Source organism: Zootoca vivipara, chromosome 4 (assembly GCF_963506605.1).
Source record: "Zootoca vivipara chromosome 4, rZooViv1.1, whole genome shotgun sequence".
In the NCBI taxonomy this organism is placed as follows: domain Eukaryota; kingdom Metazoa; phylum Chordata; class Lepidosauria; order Squamata; family Lacertidae; genus Zootoca; species Zootoca vivipara.
Genome location: NC_083279.1, coordinates 44444619 through 44466643, shown reverse-complemented (window position 1 = coordinate 44466643; position 22025 = coordinate 44444619). Strand labels below are relative to the sequence as shown.

The following is a 22025-nucleotide window of genomic DNA, read 5'->3' as shown; positions in this document are numbered from 1 at the left end:
AGAAAGAAGCACATTCCCCCCATTCAATCTGCAGTAGCAAAACAGCAGGAAGGTAAATTCTCCTCATTAAACATTTAGCATTTGAGCCTTGGATACAGGCAAGGTTAAAGCTATGTTAGTCTCGCCTTCCTGTGCCTCCTTCTCAGCTGTCACTGCATATAAAATAAGCATTCCTTGGGGGAGGAAAAGACTGCTTTGTCAGAAAATGTGATTCAGCCAGTATAAAAATATTCCCAGTAGGTAGAAAGAAAAAATATTTCTTCCAAGACAAAGACAAGGTAGAGCACCACTAGAAATCAAAACAGTATGTCCTTAGTATGTAAGGTGGGTTTGCTAAGGCACTGTTTTTTGATGGGAGCAGCTTATTGCATGGTTAAAGATTTTCTAATAATCAAATACTTAATGGTGATGCTTTCATCCCACCTGCATTCAAATGCTAAATGCTAAGCACTAAAATTGTTCTAGGAAGGGCAGATAGATTCTTTTCACACATTACATTGTAAAGAAGATGCCCTTTTCCCTCAATGTAAGTATACTACATATTCCCTGCTGGGAGTACGACAAGGTGATATAAGTGCAGAGTGTTTGAGGACTGGGACATTTGCAGGGAAACCAAAATGCTTGTTTACAAAGCTATTGTACTACCAAGCCTACTATATGCTTGTGAAACATGGACTACTTATAAACGCCATCAACGATGTGTCCAAAATTTTTTACAGATCACTTGGGAAGACAGGTGAACTAATATTAATGTACTGGAAGAAGCAAAGATCACCAGTGTTGAAGCAATCAACATCAGTGTTCAACATCAACTTTGTTGGACTGGTCATGTTGTGTGGATGCCTGATGATCGTCTCCCAAAGCAACTACTCTATTCCAAACTTGAAAATGGAAAGCGTAACACTGGTGGTCAACAAAAGAGATTTAAAGACTGTCTCAAGGCAAATCTTTTAAAAATGTAGTATAAACACTAACAACTGGGGAACATTGGCCTGCGAGCACTCCAGTTGGAGAACAGCCTTTGCCAAAGGTGTCATGGGCTTTGAAGACACTCAAACTCAGGACGCAAGGGAGAAACGTGCTAAGAGGAAGGCACACTTGGCAAATCCACACCATGATCAACTCCCGCCCGCAAACCAATGTCCGCAATGTGGAAGGACGTGTGGATCCAGAATTGGGATCTATAGTCACTTACAAATTCATTGTTTATGGAATACAATATTACTCAGCTACAAGTGATCGCTAAAGAAGAAAGAAGAAGAAGACTACATATTTTCTCTAAACTTTAAGGGAAAGTTGAGTAGCAATTGCCCATGGTGTGTTCACAATGTGTTTTCAGCCACAGGAATGCCCTTCAAATATTCGGTAAAAGCTGACTATAACAAGCCCAGCATCAAATCCACCACCATTTTGTGACTGGCTCCACCCTGTGCCACCATTTTGTGAGAACGCATGATGTAACACACAAAGTCACCCTCAGGCACAAAAAAGAGGTAGAGAAATAACATGGCATTAGGAGATTAAAAAACCCCATAAACTCCTGATCCAAAAGTTATTGCTTGAAAATAATCAACAGGACTTAAGTTGCAATGACTGTATTTGGATTCAGAGTGTAATTAGTTATTTTGAGAAGTAACTAGAACAAGGGTAGTCAATGTAGTGACCTCCAGATGTTGTTGAGCTCCAGTTCCCATCAGTTCCAGGCAGCATGGCCAATGGCAAGGGATGATGGCAGCTGCAATCCAACATCTGGAAGGCAACATGCTGGCTACCCATGAACTAGCAGTAGTGTGCACTGTTAACTGCTGTATATACAACTAACAAATCAATGGAAATAATACTCAGCCAATGTAGCTACTTTATTCTGAATCAGATCATTGGTCCATCTAGCTCAGCACTGTACTAGCAGTAGATCTCCAGGATTTCAGAAAAGAGACTCTCCCATCATCCCTACCTGGAGATACCAGTGATTGAACCTTGGACCTTCTGTAGGCAAAGCACATGCACTGCCACTGAGCTACAGCCTTCTGAAAATGAGGTATGTGGAATGTAATCATACAGGAAGGCAATTCTGGAGTAAGTGCCGGAAGCCCCACTCACCCCAAATTCACTTTGCAGAAGATGACACATGAATTACTCAAAAGAAAAAAACTCCAGTGACCAACTGGCTGGCTGTTTAGCTCCCTTCTTTAGCATGCGCGTCATTGTATCTGCAAAGGGACGCTTACAAAAATAGTCTGCTGAATTTCAATTTGCAGGTCTGCTCCCCTGTGCCAGCACAACATATTGGAGCAGCACAGGAAAACAGAATGTGAAAATAGATTGCAAATGAAAAGGAGGCACTCTGAGGAGACACCAGATGCCTGGTGATGCCTGGGAGACTGGACAAACAAAGCCAGAAGAGAAGGGCCAGAAGGGCAGATGAAGGCAGCATGTGGCAAAAAGAATGAGCATAGTAAGCAATATAGTAGACAAGATAGAGCAGAACCAAAAGAAGAACCAGAAGGCGAATGCTGCTCCAGATTGGGTAGAAAAGACAGAAGAATGCAATCCTGGGCTTTTCAGCTGAATAGCTGCCAAAATATTAGAAAAGTCTTTAGGAAGTCCAGGCTCGAATAGAAAATCATGCAGGGAACTAAAAGGGGAAGAAAGGCACATCTGAAATGTCACTTCTTGAGTTTATGGGAAATTGCTATTATTATAATTTTAGGGTCTTCTGGTTACAGGAGTCTTAAAAGGACACAGTGAAACAATTCATATAATTATTTTATGCCACAAAGTCATGGTCATTATTTGAAGTGCTACAAGACATTGTAGATCTTGCTGCAAGCAAGCAACATGGTAATCTTATTAGAAATTGACTTGTCAATTGTTTGTGTCATTTAATTATCACTGTCTATTCTTTTGCTGCTGCTGCTGCTGCTGCCTGAGTGCTAAAAGAAATACCTGCTCCCTGGGTTGGGGCAACTGGCTAAAATGTTTTAAACGGTTCTAATTTTGGTTCCTCTGTTTCATTTTTGTCAGGTTGGTGTTGGTTAAATGTTTAGTTGGGGTTGGAAGCTACTTCCATTTGGATATAACTGTAAACTATTGATTATTGTTGTTGTTATTGTTAGTTGTTTTTGTTGATTTATTGGTTTGTTTGTTGCTTGCATGGGTTATCTTGTTTTTTAATGTTTGATGGTTTGTTGTGTTTTATATGTTGCAAGCCACCCAGAGTAGCTGGGGAAACCCAGCCAGATGGGCGGGATACAAATTAATAATAATCATTCATTTCATTTCATTTCCATCTAGTCTTGCTCCTCTCCACCATCCATGTGTGTATATAATCCTGCCAGTTTATGGTTGTACTTCATTCATCTGGGGAACTGTACTTTGGTCCATGAAAACTTATGCCACTTTAACTTTCTGGAATTCCCAGAAGTCTCTTCCTTGTTGTTTTAGCTGCAACAGCTAAAAGAAAGGAAGAAGAATTGCTGGAAGGAGTATACGCCTCCTTCCGCAATTCTTTTAGCCAAGCTGGTGACAAACATACCGGTATTCCTTTACTTTTCGTTGGACCACATCAGTGAGGCAGCCCAGGAGCTAAATACACACTGCAGGCCTAGTGCTGCTAACGCTGACTTCGCCCCTGGATGCACACTCCATTGTCTCTTGATGCCAACAATAGTACTCTGTTGATAAGATTAGGATAAACCATTCTTTCAGATAAAATTAGTATGTGTGAGTTGAGAAATGGAATTTATTTCATAAAATTTGTTGCGTGGCATTCACAATCAGGGAGAGAGGGGCAACAGTGTCCTATGTGGCAAAAATTGTAGATCTGGCACTGGCTGATCTTCAACAACTTCCTGCATACGTAAGTATGGAAAACCTTCATTCTTTTTTTTTTATTATTAAAAAAGAATCTTTATTGGTTATTACAAATCGCTTCGCATAATCTACAGATATACAAAAGCAGAAAAAAAACTAAGCAGAAGAAACAAGACAGAAAAAACAAAAACAAAGACAAAACAACAACAAAAAAACACACAGAAAAAAAACTAACACAACAACTACCAAAAAGAAAACAAAATGTCCATGTATATCCATTTAGTTAATCAATATTTAAAAGCCTTCATTCTGAGTGGCAAATCTACTCCACCCTTTTCTCAGATGAAGAACTATAGGGTAGGGACGTCATGAGGATTTACTGCAGCTCTACTCCCATGAAACTATAAAGGCCTCATCATGAGCTACTCTCCTGTTTCCTCCTGGGAATATGTGGCTAGAGGGTTGTTCTGTGCAGAGGGGGATGTGAGTTCTCCTCTGGTTGCGCATTCCATTTTGTATATAAAATTACCTTTTCCAAGTTGTCCCCTTCCAAGACAGAGCTCAAACAAATGCAAGAGTCAAACAATATGGGACTCATTGTTCAAAGCAGCAACATACTGGTGGATCATCAGCATAAACAGAAATTAGAGATGGTTTTCTATTATGAATTATAACTTTGCATCTTCATTCTGGGGCCCTTTGTTGATGCTGTTTCATTGAAGCAGGGTGACTTTTAAGCTCAGCAGGGAAGTGAAATGGTTTCCCACTGCTTTCTGAATACTGCTGTTTTTAATGTCTAATTTGTTTCAGTTTACTGTTTTGCATAGAGAGTGACCTACAGTATTTGGCTTACATAAACAGCAGAAGGATACTGTTGACAGGTGATGGCATAGATCACATTGGAGAATGTACAGCTGGATGAACACTACATAGTACCGGTATGGCTGATGTTATGTAGTCCAATTCGTTGCCAGAATATACATTGTAAGACTACACAGTACATGTTCAAGGGAATTAAAGAAGCTTGCCATATTGTGTATGCAGGCTCCCAAAATTTTTGTATTCCTTAGCTCAGAATATTTTTGTATGTGAAATTAGAATTGTAATTCTTCAACAGATTAGCATCCCTGAATTCACTAAATTAATGTAAGATTATATTTTGTTCAGGCAGAATACAGCGTGGATAAGATTAACTGAATGTCAGCAAGCATTTGGAAGACCAGAAACAATGAATGGAGTTTAATTATGGCTGAATTTTAAATATACCTCCAAGCTACTGAAGACATTTGCCTGATTTTTCTTTTTTTAAAAAACTTTTCATCTTTCACAAGCACAGTAGATTTGCATTAAGTAACTGTAGCTCGTGGCTTGTATTCTCAAGGAGAATTATGCAGGCCTTCGCAGTCCCTAGTACGCAAGAGTCAGGAAGCACAAGCATGGGTGCACATCAGTATCCATGAATGCAGAATAAAAGCTATTCAGAATAATTTTGGCCTAGCATAGAAGAAGCATGAGGGATTGAATGGATTCCTAATATTTCAGTCTTCTGTCTAATCAGCGCACTAAATGCTGGCCATTGGTTTCATTTTCTGCATGTACTAGTAGTGTACCAGTGTGTATATTAGGTATATATATGTGTGTACACACAACATTGGTGTGGGGCAGAAATAGGTTGATCAATGCATCCCTAGTCCTTGCAACCACGCAGGTGGATCAATCTTCCAATAGGTATTGAAGCTTCCAACAAGAAGGGTTGTACAGGTACATGTAATATTTAATTAATTTAAATGTTTGCCTTCTGTCTCAAAAGGCATAATATTTTAGCTTACAACAGTAATACCGTACTACCAAGCAGCACTACCTATACAAATTTTTGAAACTGCTTAGTTTTGTAGGGGGTATTATAATTTTAGAATCTGCATGCCACACTTGCACATTCTTTAAAAAAAATATTTTGCGCTCTTGACACTTTATGAGCTCTGGTACTTAATCTTCTATTCTGAAAAAAAAATTCCTGACAGCAGCACTACATCAGCACTTCTGTGATAAAGTGATATTTTATAATGGTGCTTCTGTAGCAGCCATATGGCTCAGAGGGAGTTCTAGGTTTGAAGTGCTCTCTGTATGCAGAATAGAATCAGCATGGAAATCTGTACTCGCCTCTTCATGCTGTTCTCTTGTGATGCAGCTAGCAAGACTGCTGAAGTTACCTCCTTCGAGGACTGTCAGTCTTTCATTCTGGGGCTGAAACGAACAAGTAGCAAAGTAGAACATAAGGGTGCTTTATGGAAAGGTTACTGCAAATGGGTGTGCAGAGACTGGGCTTTGTGCCTTGCATGCCATCACAAAACTTTCAAATGTTAATACAGTATTTTAAACTCTGCAATATCTCCCACAGAGTTGCTAAAATTAGAGCATTTGTCCATGATCAGCTTTTGTCCTGGGATACCAGCCCTTCATTTTGACAACAAGCCATCTGTTAAGATTAGCTTTTTGAATTCCTTGTTCTTTCTCAGCTGGTCTCAATGCAGGATCTAAGAGCAGGGAAGGGGGCATGTTCCTCAGGCAGTAGGTTAGGTGGGCGGAAAAATTACAATATTGCTAAAAATTTAAATTATTGTTTTATCTACTAACTGTCCTACCTTAGTGTCAAACAGAATTCAGTTTAAGTGACCCAAAATTCAATTAATATTTCTTCTAGTTTTTAGGAAATGGGTTTTATTGCATGCTATAACATATTTACAAAGTAGTTTTTAGGAAATGGGGAGTCCCATAACGTTAATTTAACTAGCTCTCATTATGAATTTTGATAGAATTAACATGCACCCATAGGGTTGGCCATAATTGCAATAACATGTAAAAGCCAGCATGTCACATGTGCACATGCACCACTACCGAACTGGGCTCACAACATTGTTAAAATAGGGAATTTGCTCCCACAATAAGTCAGTGATGGCCACCAACATAGCCCCAAAGGAAAGGGTGATGAAGAAGGGGGGGGTAAGTCTGGAAGCTCTGTCAACATTAGGAGCCTCACTCCCACTGAGAACCTCTACATTTGAGGATTAAGCCTAGAAAACCACAATGTTTTTCATTATTCAAAAATAAACTGTGTTGATGGATAATCCCTTACAGATACCCCTCACTGCAAAATTAGTAGGCATACAAGGATATACAATGTATCAAAGAGATAGAGGCATGGGGAAAGAGATGCATACTTATTTGGCTTTAGGTAATAGGCCCCTGCAGACCCCTTCAAGTGTCCCTATTTTCCAAGGAGAGCCCCGGATTTACAGAAGGAGTTCCGGTTTTTTATTTGATCCCAGAATGTCCCTCTTTTCTTTAGGACGTTCCTATTTTCCTTGGAGAAATGTTGGAAGGTATGGAATAGGATGTCCCTATTTTTATCAGAGAAATGTTGGAGGGTGGATCTGTACAGACATGGCCAAACCACGCCTGATGGACTGGTGCCAACAGGAGCTTTCCTCCCATTGCGAACAGTAGGTTCAAAAGGCCTCTATTACAATATGGACTATAGCAGGTGCAAAGGGTTAACACTCTCTTCCTCTTGCACCACCAGTGTCAATCCATCTTGGGGCTCCAGTGCCAGTTATGCAATTAAGTGGGGGGGGAGCAGGGGAGAGCAGCTATGCAAATGCCATACATAGTTTGACCCACTGTTAAAAAACAAAGGCACATTTGCCTTTTACACATTATGGAGAACATACTATGTACCTACTGATACTGTAAGGAAGCTGTCCGGAGATGGGCAGCCAACACAGCATCCTTCAGGAGTTGATGGACTAAAGTTCTGATCAGCCCTAGCTAACATGGCCAAGTCAGGAATTACAGGAGCTGTAAGCTCAACAACAAATGGAAGTCACCACATTGGCTACCCTTTCTGCAGAGAAATCTGAGCCAGCTAATTTTTAGCATGTAGATACTGTGATGAGTAACAAGTAACTAAAGAGTTAACTGTGTACTGTAGCACCTGACCACTGAGGAAGATCATGTTACAGAATGTACCAGAAGTGTTTCTGTATGTTGCAGTTGGTTTCGTTTCTGCCTGGGAGACGGTCGCAAGATGTCTGCGCTCTCACCAGGTTGTTTGTTATTTTCTCTCTAGAATAAACTTAAGTAGTTATTAGAACACTTTGGACTCTGTGTGTTCTTAAGAGGCTTTTTATCCAACGGCTATACAAGCTTTCGCTGTGTGAGAAGAAGAACTCTGCTGTGTGTGTGTTTTACTGCCAGCCCGGTTCTACGGAAGCAGAGAAGCGGAGAGGAAGCGCGCCGGGCGATAATCAGAGGCTCCTAATTGAGTCATAAACAACTCAACGGAGCCCTATACCCGTCACAGGTTATGGGTCATAGAACCTAATCAATCACCAAAGCAATAAAAGGTGATTGCAGCTGTAAAAGCCGTGGAGAAAGCCGGTGTAAAGAGCTAGCTGGGAGAAACCTGTTGTTTTGCAGTCGGCAATCAATAGATGCACTCGCTAGCAGAAAGACCCTGTACCAGAAGGCTGGGATCCGCAGTCTACCCGGAGGAGCAACGTGAGCTATTCTGAGTGAGTACCTAGACACGGAGCCCGGGGGTGGACAAGATGGCGGAGCAGCTACAGGAGTCATTTGTCGTGCCGTTCCAGAGGTTGAATGGCGACAACTATGCAGAGTGGAGAGAAAGGGCCAGAATGTGGTTGCTAGGAAAGGATTTGTGGACTTGTGTGTTAAATCCTCCAACCCCTGTCGCTGATAATTCAGCAGCTGAAGCACAGAGGTTTGTAGCAGAAACCAGGAAAGACAATAAGGCTCTATGTGCCATTGCCATGAGCTGTGATACTACGCAACTGCCCTATGTGCAAAATGCTGAGAATGCCAAGCAAGCCTGGGACAGTTTGGAAAGGGTCCATCAGAGAAGAACAGCTGGAGCTAAGCTGCATGCTATGAGGCATCTCTTTGAGTTGAGACTGAGACCAGGGCAACCCATTAAGGAGCACATTGCCAATGTGATTGATGCATTCCATAAGCTGCAGCGGCATGAGCTTGTGTTCAAAGAGAAGGAAAAAGTTTATATTTTGCTGTCTAGTTTGGGAAACGCCTATGAACATTTGTGTTTAACATTTGAGTCAATGCCTGAATCTGAACTCACGATTGCTTACGTTTCTGGGCGTTTGGCGGATGAGGAACTGAGACGCCAGAAAGAATCGGCTGAGAAGGGGGGCCGTGGGCGCAGAGAAGCCAGTGGGGGTGCAGTAAAAAGCACTGAGGAATCCACTGTGAGTGCGTGCGCAACAAGGCTTTGTTTTCGGTGCCAGGAGCCGGGGCACGTAGCGAGATTTTGCCCAGCTCCGGAAGCAGCCAAGGTCACTCAGCCAGGTGCCAGGCAACCCAGCGGACGTGGTCGTGGGACCAGCCAGCAGCGCCAAGGCAGAGGACGTGGGAAAACTCCAGATAAGCCTGTCAGCCGTCTTTCTGCTGCCTTAGCAACGATTCGAAACAAAGGACAGGACAGTTTCGCTTTTATTATCGACTCAGGCAGCAGCCATCATCTTGTACCTCCTTCAGGACAGATCCTGAACTGCAGGCCACTTGAAGATGAAAAGAGCCTGCATCTTGCTGATGGTTCTTCTGGAACAATTAAAAGCAAGGGTGTTTTTTATATGCAATGCTTAGACACTAGCCTTGATGTTTATGTTGTACCAGGCATGGAAAATGGTCTTTTAAGTGTGTCTTGCTTATTGCGTGAGGGCTTTGAAATAAGTTTTGCCAATGGTGTTTGCAAAATTGCCAGAGATGGGGCTGAGCTGGTAAGTGTTACTGTTGGGTCTGATGGTCTGTTTGTCCTAGATGGGAGGGGGCAAGCAGGTGGAAGTAACACTGGTGATGCTCAGGCTAAAAGTGCCAATACCCCAAAGGGCACAGAGGGCGCTATCCATAAGGATTGTATTCATGCTTGGCACAGGAAATATTGTCATATGTCTTTTCCTTATGTGCAAAAAGCCCCTGATTTTGTCAAAGGTTGCAGGTTCAAGCCATGTCAAAAACACCTGCAATGCCGAGCATGTGCGAAAGCGAAGACGAAGAGATGCTCTTATCCTAGGTCTGAGAGGAAGAGCACAAAGCCATTTCAGTTAGTGCACTTGGATATTTCTGGGCCTATGTCAACGTTAAGTTTAGGTGGTTCAAAATATGTTTTGTGTCTTCTGGATGATTTCAGTCATTTTTCCTGGGTCATAACACTGAAAGAGAAGGGGGAGGCTGCCAGAGTGATAAAGGAGTGGGTAGCCGAAGTAGAACTACAGTTCTCCGTCACTGTCCAGTGTTTTCAGAGTGACAGGGCGGGAGAGTTTTTGAGTGCAGAACTACAAGGGTTTTTCCGTAGCAAGGGAATTAGGCACAGAAAAACCGCTCCTTTTAGTCCACAGGAGAATGGTTTAGCTGAAAGGAAATTTAGAACGCTGTCTGAACTGGTGGAGGCAACGTTGTTTGATGCAGGACTACCCCAGAAGTTTTGGGGGGAATGCTATAAATTTGTGAATTATTGTTCAAACCGCGCTTTTAATTCAGTTGTGGACAACACACCCTACTACATGTTGTATGGTAAAGTTCCGAAGGTGCACTATTTCAGAACTTTTGGGTGTGAGGCTTGGGTTCTAATTCCAAAGCAGAAGCGCAGAAAGGGTGGATCAAGATCCAGAAAAATGATCTTCTGTGGTTACGAACCAAACTCAAAGGCTTGGAGGTTTGTACCAGCAGAGGGGGACCAAACCCGCGTTCACATTAGCAGGAGTGCTACGTTCTGTGAACAAGAGGGCTGGAGACGCATTCATGCTAACCCCGAAGTTCTTCTTGACTGGTCTTCAGGTTTTGACCAGGAAGAGGAAACTCAGGTGGCTGATGCTGGAGTTCCAGGTGCTGCAGGACCAGATCCAGGTCAGGCAGCTGGTCCAAGTGGTGTAGCTCCTAGGGAAGTGAAGCAAGTAGTCAGAAGCGCACCGACTTCACCCCAGGTCAAGCCTGGGAAGTACAGCAAACGTGGTAGGTCACCCACTTCACCCAAAGCAAGCCCAGAGGGGGCTGCAAAGCGTAGTAAGTCTCTTGACAGTGCTGCTAGTCCGAGAGAGCCACAGTCAGAGACAAGCAGTTCGGATTTAGAGGGGGAAGATGTGGGACCAAGGCGTTCAAAACGCACCACGAAAGGTAAACCACCTGAAAGGTTTACAGCTGTCAGTGTATGGGCGAACCTAGCAGTGTGTGAGCCTGAAAGTTTTGAAGAGGTGCAACAGTTGTCAGTGGAGGAAGCTAGTAAGTGGAAAGTTGCAATGGAGAAAGAGTTGAACTCCATGCAATCTCTTGGTGTGTATAGCCTAACACAGTTGCCAGAAGGCAAGAAAGCAGTCAGTTGTAGGTGGGTCTACAGGCTGAAACCCACAGTGACTGGAGAGCCTCAGTACAAGGCTAGATTAGTGGCTAGAGGTTTTACTCAGAAGAAAGGAATCCACTACACAGATGTCTTTAGTCCGACTTCGAGAGCGGAATCTTTCAGGATGCTTTTAGCGACTGCAGCGCAGAGAGGCCTAGTGGTCAACCACTTTGATGTGGACACCGCTTATTTGAACTCTGACCTCCAGGAGGAGTTGTACATGTTGCCTCCTCCAGGGTTTGAGAGTGACGTGCCAGGTCAGGTGTGGAAGCTGCACAAGTCGATCTACGGTCTGAAGCAATCCGCTAAAAATTGGAATTCATGTCTTGATTCTGTTTTGAAGAGCCTAGGTTTCAGGAAGAGTCTAGCTGACAGTTGTCTGTATCTCAGAGGTGAAGGAGAACAGCAAGAACTGTTGCTTGTCTATGTTGATGACTTGATCTGCTTAGCAAAGAGCCAGATGCAAGTGCAGAAGTTTGCAAAAGAGCTAGGCAAGAGGTTCAAACTCAAGAATCTAGGTGCAGTGAATGTTTATCTAGGTGTGCAGATAGACAGAACTGAGGATGGAAGTTTCTTGCTCAGTCAGAAAGGCAAGATTGAACATTTGCTTGAGAAGTTCAGAATGTCTGATTGTAAAGGGGTCAGAACACCCATGGAGACAAACTTTGTGAAAGAGTCACAAGTGAAGGACAAAGTAGCGTTTGAGAGTCCTGAAGTGTTTCAGTCAGCGCTAGGGAGTCTGTTGTATTTGTCACAATGGAGCAGACCAGATATTGCTTTTGCAGTCAATTTGCTCAGTAGAGAAGCATCGAAACCTAGCGTGCATGCTTGGAATGGCATTAAGAGAGTGCTTAGGTATTTTCAGGAGACCAAAGAGTATTGTTTGGAGATGTCAGCGCAAGGTGAGCCACAACTCACTTGTTTTGCAGATGCTGATTGGGCCAATCAGGAGGACAGGAAGTCAGTGACTGGTTTGGTAGTCAAGTTTGGAAATGCCCTGATTGGTTGGCGGTCGCGCAGGCAAAGCCTAATAGCAATGTCTTCCACGGAAGCCGAATTCTGTGCGTTGTCTGCGACATGCACTGAATTGGAGTACTACAGATGTTTGGTCCAGGAAATCTGGGGTGATTGTAGCCAGCCCATCACTGTTTGGGGCGACAATCAACCATCTTTGAGACTGGCGGAGTCTGGACAGTTCAAGGCCAGAACCAAACACTTAGACATCCGCTTCCGAAACGTATGTCAGAGCATACAGGTAGGCTTGGTGAAGTTGAGGTATTGTCCAAGCCAGGAGAACCTAGCAGATGGGTTCACAAAACCCTTGAGTTTCCAACGGCATGGGGAATTCTGTGAAGGGTTGGTTTTGGGGTAAGTTTGGATACCCGCTATCCCCAGTGTTCAGGTGAGAGGGGGTGTGATGAGTAACAAGTAACTAAAGAGTTAACTGTGTACTGTAGCACCTGACCACTGAGGAAGATCATGTTACAGAATGTACCAGAAGTGTTTCTGTATGTTGCAGTTGGTTTCGTTTCTGCCTGGGAGACGGTCGCAAGATGTCTGCGCTCTCACCAGGTTGTTTGTTATTTTCTCTCTAGAATAAACTTAAGTAGTTATTAGAACACTTTGGACTCTGTGTGTTCTTAAGAGGCTTTTTATCCAACGGCTATACAAGCTTTCGCTGTGTGAGAAGAAGAACTCTGCTGTGTGTGTGTTTTACTGCCAGCCCGGTTCTACGGAAGCAGAGAAGCGGAGAGGAAGCGCGCCGGGCGATAATCAGAGGCTCCTAATTGAGTCATAAACAACTCAACGGAGCCCTATACCCGTCACAGATACATGTCTTTATAGTGCTCAAAGCACTTAAGACACATTATTTCAGTAATCTTTACCCTCTAAGATAGGTAAGTAACACTATCCTAATACTACAGTTAGAGGGGAGGGGGGCTGAGGGAAAGAGACACAGCCTTATCTAAAGGTTACCTAGTGAGTTAATGGCTAATTTGAGTTTAAGCTCGGACTGCCCTAAACCAAGCTCCCCTCCTGAGCCAGTGCACTGCTCATGCCCCCTGACTAGCTCAAGGGCAAAATGGCTCTCTACACTGGGCTTAATGATATGACATTGCCAATAATAAACCACTGAGCTCCTGCTGCTTAAAATTTACGGATGCAAAATGCTGCAGTTATAAAATATATTATGCTGTTAATGCTATAAGCAGTACAGTAAGTTAAACCAGTCGTAAATGTTAGAAAGTTATTTTTCATGCTGCCCTAGACCGGAGGTTTTATGCTGTCAAAATTGAAGCACTTCTGTTGGTGCAATTCCCTGGTGTGAATGCAATTATATTGGTATTAAAAAGTCTATTATGGCACATGGGATGTCTAATTTAGGTGAATAAAATAAAAATTTTCATGTTCAGCCTTCTCACAATGTAAAATCAAATCCCCTGCAGACCACATTCTTAGGGCTGTGAGTCCTAAGTGGAAGTAACTGCTCTTAACAATATGTGGGATTAACTCCAACTTCCACTTAAAATTAATACAGTTTTGTGGGTGGAAAATAGGGGAAATCTTAGTAAGCAGCTCACACATCCTATTCTAAGGTCTAGTCACAGAACATCGTATCTTTTTTGGGGGGAAACATATGCAAACATTTCTTGCGATATTGTCAGTGAATAGTTTGGTTAATATGGTCATGCACACCTGATACCAAAGACAAAACCTAAACCTCATTATGTGTGTTAAATCTGCCTTTGTAATGATTTCCATGGTCTGCAACTTCCACTATTTATTTCTTCCTCTAAAGCAACAAAGTTAGGAGAGAGGAATTGATTTCAGCACCCAACATGCAAGTGGCCGTGTTAATAAAAACTGTTAAAGGAAAGGGCAATGCTTTTATTATATACTATGCAGCAGGTTGTGCTGTGGGTTAAACCACTGAGCCTAGGGCTTGCTGATAAGAAGGTTGGCGGTTCGAATCCCTGCAACGGGGTGAGCTCCCGTTGCTCGGTCCCAGCTCCTGCCAACCTAGCAGTTCGAAAGCATGTCAAAGTGCAAGTAGATAAATACAGCGGGAAGGTAAACGGCGTTTCCGTGTGCTGCTCTGGTCTGCCAGAAGCGGCTTTGTCATGCTGGCCACATGACCTGGAAGCTGTACACCGGATCCCTTGGCCAATAACGTGAGATGAGCGCCGCAACCCCAGAGTCGGTCACGACTGAACCTCAAGGTCACGGGTCCCTTTACCTTTATGCACACAGTTATTTATTAGTCACTTTTTAAAGAATTAAACTCAAAGTGGTTTATGAAAACAATCTATATAAACCAGAAGAACACTATTATTATTAGTTTTGCTAGACTGCAGTCTCCTGAAGTCATTCCTTTGTTTTGACAAAGGTTGATATAAACTGAATAAAGTCTCCAAAGAATTATTTGATTTATTTATAACCAAGTCTCTTATAAAATAGAATCCAAGGAGAGGGAGCAAGGTATAGTAAATAGGAATACTGATGATGACTTGGAGACACACCATCTTAATGCAGAATCTGTAGTTAATTGTTGTGAAGTCGCTCATCCCCAAACCACTTTAATCCAAAACCAAAATCTGAACCTAAACTGATCTACACTTATCTTTATAATATATAGTACAAGTGTACACTTACTTCAAACCTACTGTTCATTCACTTTCTGTCAGTTTTTTTATGGTGGTGGGAGAGAACTTAAAAGTAAATTTAAACAAGAAAGATTTGAAGATGTTATGTAAGTGAACTTTGTTGATTCTTATATAACTAATTGACTTTTACAATACAGTCATACCTCCGTTTATGACCACAATTGGTTCCGGGGAGCTGGTCACTCCCCGAGGCACGTTTCTGCGCGCGCGCGAAGCGCCGATAGAGCACGTCCGCGCACGCATGTGCTGCGCAGATCGCTTCTGCGCATGCGCAAGGTGCAGAGATTGCTTCTGCGCATATGAATGCAACGGAACCTAGATGTAAACACGTCTGGGTCCGCAGTGGTCGTAAACCGAAGCAGTCACAAACAGAGGCAGTCGCAAACCATGGTTTGACTATAGTAGCTGAATTACTGATTGAGTGCTTCGCAAACTAAGAATATTTCATCCTGCACACACAAACATCAGGAAGCAAGACAAGATGAATTTCTAAACAAACATGTGTATCGCAACACAGTGTCTTGTATCATGTAATTTCAGCATGTGATATCAAGAGGGTGATTCTCACATCACTTATACCACGACTACACTTGAATATGGATATCCCATATTTCAAGGGCTACCTCTAAATTTATAGTAATGTTCCTTATTTCAGAAAAGCACTGCTCAGTGATCAAAAAGCAGATGTCCTTAATTTCACACCCTGTTCTCTCCATGACCTGTCAGTTCTACTTATATATGAAATTTCCATCATTGTAACACTAGGTTTCTGCTAAACTTGAGCCCCTGAAATGAAAAAAAGTAAAAGTGATCTGTGAGTCACCATTTCTACATCCAAAAAAGGGTTAGCCAAGTGTTCCCAGTATAATCAATCTCCCCTCAAGAATGGGGTAGAAGAATAGGCTACCTGGTACAGTTGAGAAACACATACTAGCCCAAGCCAACAGAACAGAGATGTGGGACCTGTGACTCTCCAGATGTGGTTCAGCTTTCCTCAGCACCCGCCAGTATGTCCAACCATGAAAGACTATGTGAATTGCAGTCCAAGACTTGGAGGGATCACAGATTCCCCATCTCTGCAACAAAGGCTAAAGAGTTGCTGCCCCAGCCCAGATGGAAAAAGTCCATGGGTGTAGCCAGGCTTTATGTTAGGGGGGGCAGGCTTTATGTTGGAGGGGGCAGAACCTCAGATACCGGTAGTTAAGTATTTAACTGCCCCCCCCCCCCGATTATACCAATGAAAAAGTCCAGGGGCTGCTTAGGTGAGCTGGAAGAGAAGTAGCCCCAAGCATTTTTCAAGAAGCATTGAAAGACACTTCCCTGATAAATATCTCAAAACCAATTCACTGTGCAGCTTTTTCCTTTGTGTTTGAAGCACTCTTTACTTCTTGCCTCCAGACAAACCCTTCAGATAACAGATTTTGAGGCTTTAAAAATTGTGCCTCTTGGATTTTCTGACTGAAGCCCCTTGCCCCTCACCCCATATTAGGTCAGAATATCCATCCACCTGTTTGTGGAGCAAGGAAATAAAGGATTGCAAATGCAAAAATCCTTAAGAGATCACAATTCCTTCCCTGTCCCAGATGTTGTCACCTTGAGGAGGAAACAACTGCACCCTTGCGTTCAAGATATTAGGGAGGGGAAGCAAGATTAAGGCAACAAAATTAAGCCTGGAAGACACCAAATTATTTATTCTGGAGAACCTCTAGTAAGAAAGAAAAGTCTTTTCAGACACTCATCATCATATAGAAATGGGTATGTAGAGTGGAGGAGTTGAATCATGCCCACCATTCCTACTCCCAACTACTATGGGTTCTCTTGAACCCATATGTTCAACCTGTACACATATAGATACTATCCACAAACCCGTTAAAAGATCCAGATGTGGGGATTCCAACGCCCATCAATCCTAGTCAGCATGACCAATGGTCAGGGATGAAGGGGGCTGTGGCATGGCAACATATGGAGGGTTGCAGGTTCCCTATCCTTGCTTCACAGGCATGCTGCAGTACAGAAGAAATACATGTGTGTGTGCATGGGGGGTGTAGTAGCAAGTTTTGCTATCAGCCTACATGCCTATGAACATCAGAATGTCTATAAATCAATTGGAAGTGCATAGAGCTTAGAATAATAGAATCATAGAATTGTAGAGATGAAAGGGACCATAAGGGTCATCTAGTCCAACTCCCTGCAATGCAGGAATCTCAACTAGATCATACATGGCCATCCAACCTCTGCTTAAAAACCTCCATGGAAGGAGAGTCCACCACCTTCCAAGGGAGTCTGTTTCATTGTTGTACAGCTCTTACTGTCAGAAAGATCTTCCTGATGTTTGGTTGGAATTTCCTTTCTTGTGATTTGAATCCGTCGCTGCTGATGTTCAGACAAACACACCTGTTTCAAGGTAGCACCTGCCTTCTACAAGGTTAGAATATCTTTAAAGCGCTACAAGTTTGGGTAAATATGTGAAAGTCAAGAACAGAGCATGATCTTGCACGCACCTTGCACACTTTTGATTTCTAAAAAGGCTAAATGCATGAACCAAGTTTCAGTGGTTTGTAAAGACAAAAAGATCAAATACCACATCCAGAACTGTGAAGGCAGGAGCAAAGAACATCCCAAAAGAGTGGGATGACCTGTGTGGAAACAAGCCAATACCTTCTCTCTTGCACCCAGGAAAGTCATTTTACCCTTCACCAAAGCTCAAGAGAGAACCTTAGTGCACCTTATAAAGGCCAATTATTTTTAAGGTTGGTATAAGTTTTCCTAGATGAGAGTCCAGTTTCTCAGATCTCATGAACTCTAGTCCATGAAGGCTTATGTGTTTATAATGTGCCACAAGACTCTCTGGAGGTTTTGCTGCACCAGGCTCACTTGCCTACTGCAGGGAAATGAAGGGAGGAAGGAAGAAGTACTAAGGCCGGGTTTCCCAAACTTGGGTCTCCAGCTGTTTTTTGTACTACAATTCCCACCACCCCTGACCACTGGTCCTGCTAGCTAAGGATAATGAGGGTTGTAGTTCCAAAACTACAAGTTTGGGAACCCCTGTACTAAGGCAAGGCAAAGGGCGGGTGTGGCGCGTGGCAGGGACTCGAGGCTACCTCCAATCCCAGCTTCTGCTTCAGCACCAGGGCGGCGCACAGGTAGCCGGCGCGGCCCACGAAGAGCTCGTCGGAGCCGCAGTCGAGGAAGGTGAGCGGGGCGCACAGCTCGCACAGCTCGCGGAACTTGCCCAGCGGCCTGGCCCAGTCCGGCAGCCCGAGCGCCTGGTAGACGAGCGCGGCCACGGCGTAGACGCCGGCGCCGCCCAGGAGGAAGGCGGCGCGGGTGTCGGCGTCGGCGTCGCCCCAGTCCTCCTCGTAGCGCACGCAGGCGTCCACCAGCTGCTTGGCGGCGCGAAGGTACGAGTCCCTGGCCGACGCGAAGAGCGGGCACTGCGCGACGTGGTACAGCATGTAGGCCACGCCGGCCACGCCGCCGTATAGTCCGCCCTGGCAGCCGCCCAGGCCGCCCGCCGCCTCGGCGCCGCCCAACGGGGGCACCTCCTTGAGGATGCGGTCCACGGTGGCCGTCACCAAGGGCGCCACTGCCTCCTTGCCCTGCCCGGCCAGCAGGCTGCCCTTGTAGTCGTCGAAGCGGTTGGCGAAGCAGCGCTTGCTCTCCATGCCTGGCGCGGACCCAGCCGGACTCCCGAGGCGCGCGGGTCGCTTGCGCTCTTGGCGCGCCCGCTCACCGGGGCTCCGCAGCCGGACGCTGGCTGGCTGGGAAGCCGAGCGGAGCCCCCTGGAGGAGGTGTGTCCGACTCCCGAGCAGCCCGTTCCTCTGCCTGCTCGGAGCAGAGAGGCGAAGGAGGAACTATCAGGTCGTGGAGTTCTTCCCTCAGCCCAGAGCAAGGCGGCTTCTCTTCGCCAGGGCGCCTGGCATGTTCTGCCCCTGCCTGTCGCTTCCTCTCTTTCTCCAGTCCTGCCTGAAATGTCTGCGAGAGACAGCAGCCCGCCTCCTCCTCCTCCCGCTATTTCCTCTGTGGTGTGAAGAAGAGGCGGCCGCTCTCCCTCAGCGCCTGGCAGCAGCAGCAGCAGCCGCCGCTATCAAGAATGCGCCACCCATCGCCACAGCGCCCCTCCCACCGCGGTTCCTGCTCGCCGAAGTCTGTCATGTGCGCGCGCGTGTCGAGGCGGCGGCGGCGGCGGAAGAGAGAGCCATTGTTTCAAATAGCTCTTTTCAAAAGCTTACTCCATTCTTGTCTCTCTCCCACACCCCGTCCATCAATGAGTGCAAATTTCATTATATGGGTTTTTTAACAGGGCTTCATGCAGTCAGCCAAAATACCGCTTGGATAGTGGAGGCGTGTACACACACACACACACACAGTACTGTACTGTACTGTACTGTATATAGAATGGCCAATAAGAAACGGATATTTTTTCTTTTCTTTTAGAAAGAGGAAACTTAATTATTGTTATTAGAGGGTGATAAGGCGTCTTGCTATTTTAATGTATTGGGACTCACAAGTAACTTTTGATGGCTGTGGTTTTTAATGTAGAATGTGTTAAGATGTTTAAAAATGTATTTTTAATACAAAAGAGGTAAGTAATAATAACCTAAGCACGCACACAGCCAGTTTAATTTCCATGTCAATATACCTTTGTGCTTCTTTTCATCCTCAGCAATTTTATCCACATTACAACACTTGAACAGGGCAAGGCATTTCATATTGAACAGAACAAACGAAGGAGATTCAGTACAGTACTAGAAAAGAGAAGCTCTACTGCTAGCGCCGGTGCACTTCCTCTGCAAATTGCTACACTAGGCAGCTCTTTCTGAACCCACAGTGGCAATGACCTTGCTGTTATTAGAGGAAACAGTAAAGTCGAAGCAGATTTTCACTGACTGTGCCCAACAGCGTCTGGCAGTGCTTGCTATGAGACATTCGTTTTAGAAAACTGTATTAGGTAGTGCCAAAAACACATACTATGCTACTATTCCCCGGCTTTGTGTCCTTTCCCCCAATTACATTTTCTTTAAGTTGCAAATCTAGATATAAAAGCATGAGCTTACCAGCATTTGACTTTAAGTCCCCCTGAAGGCAATTTGCCTATAAATACTTAACAAGTTATCTGACTGCTAAGTAGCTTGTGCATTTGCCAAGGTTCACAGTGAAGTGCAGATACTGTATAGGACTGAACGGACAATGTATCTCCTTTAAAATGCATGATGGTTTGTGCCAAATTTCATTTACCACCACTTACAAGAGCCGCCCAGAGTGACTGGGGAAACCCAGCCAGATGGGCGGGGTATAAATAATAAATTATTATTATTATTATTATTATTATTATTATTATTATTATTATTTTATATTGGAGGCATGGGCCATATTATCCCAGTGGAAAGCTGTTAAGAGCTGCATTCCAAACCCGTTAAAAGATCCAGATGTGGGGATTCCAACTCCCATCAATCCTAGTCAGCATGACCAATGGTCAGGGATGAAGGGGGCTGTGGCACAGCAACATCTGGAGGGTTGCAGGTTCCCTATCCTTGCTTCACAGGCATGCTGCAGTACAGAAGAAATACATGTGTGTGTGCATGGGGGGTGTAGTAGCAAGTTTTGCTATCAACCTACATGCCTATGAACATCAGAATGTCTATAAATCAATTGGAAGTGCATAGAGCTTAGAATAATAGAATCATAGAATTGTAGAGATGGAAGGGACCACAAGGGTCATCTAGTCCAGCTCCCTGCAATGCAGGAATCTCAACTAGATCATACATGGCCATCCAACCTCTGCTTAAAAACCTCCATGGAAGAAGAGTCCACCACCTTCCAAGGGAGTCTGTTTCATTGTTGTACAGCTCTGTTTCATTGTTGTACAACAGTGGAAAGCTGTTAAGAGCTGCATTCCAATAGTGGGCAGGGAGAGACCTATACATAATGACTCTTCCTAACCCAGAGAGATGCATACCATCACATACACACACAGCTGTTTCCCAGAGGCATATGTTTAATTTTTAGTAGCATCCCCTAGTTTTCACTTTTAATCTTCTCCCTAGACTTTTAAGAAAGAAAGTTTGCTTTACAAAATGAAGGTCTTCCTTTATTCGCTTTGAGCAAAAACAGCACCCAGCAGAAGAATGCAAAGAACATCAATGCATGGTTGAACTGAAAACCCTGCCTTACACCTCTTCAAACTTGAAAATGCACTTGCATCTATAAAACTCCATGCATGCAATTGCAAGATGCACAATCAACTTTTGCATATTTGAAAATTTCAGGATCAGTCTTCATGCAGCTGGAGTTTTTCTTATTTCCTAAACCACATTACCTTGCAGAGGGAGCAGCTTCTTATGTTGTCAACTCCTTTCTCTTCCTGCACCATGTGTTCTACTAGACAGTTACTGTTACAGACACCTTGGCTATCAAGGTTGTTTGCATTTCTTAAATATTCTGCTTTATGAAGTGCTTCCTTGTATCTGTTCTGAATCTTCCAGCTTTCCACTGAGGCAGGAATATTTCTCTCTAACAATTTTCTCAAGACCTTGCATAATTTTATACACCTCTCCTCTATCATATCTCTCTTTCATGACTTTTTCCCCCTAAACTATAGAAACCCCAAATTTAACTTTTCGTCATAAGGGAGTTATTCTAGCCTCATAATCATTTTGCTTGCATTTTTCTAGTTCTACAATATCCTTTTTGAGGTGTGACAATCAGAATTGGCACAGTGTTCCAAGTGCAGTCACACTACAGATTTGTATAATTGCTTTAAAATATTGCAGGCTTTATTTTCAATCCTTTTAAAAATGATTATTAACACGGAATTCACCCTTTTCATACCTGCTGCACGCTGCATTAACATTTCCATCAAGGTATCCAACATGATTCTGAGGTCCCATTCCTGGTCAGTCCTCACCAGTTCAAACCTTGTAAATGTATATATAAAGTTACCCCTAACTCCAGGTCCCAGTACTGATGCTTCGGGGACATCTCTCCACTGTGAGAACAATGCATTTATTCCTCCTATCTGCTTCCTGTTCTTTAACCCCAGGGTAAAAAAATATTATTTATTTATAATTAGTATTGATAAAGCAATCTGCTCCTCAAATTCTTTTGTGCATGTGTCTGT

At 43.8% G+C, this 22025-nt stretch overlaps 1 protein-coding gene across 1 annotated transcript in view; it reads right to left on the bottom strand.

Moving 5' to 3' along the window:
* Positions 1-18943, bottom strand: part of LANCL3 (LanC like family member 3) — a 35292-nt gene extending 16349 nt beyond the window's left edge. The window contains exon 1 of the mRNA XM_035114686.2: positions 18006-18943. Within this exon, the coding sequence (XP_034970577.1) occupies positions 18006-18569 (564 nt within the window). The 5' untranslated portion in view covers positions 18570-18943. The remainder of the gene's footprint in view (positions 1-18005) is intronic.
* Between the last annotated feature and the right edge of the window lie 3082 nt (positions 18944-22025).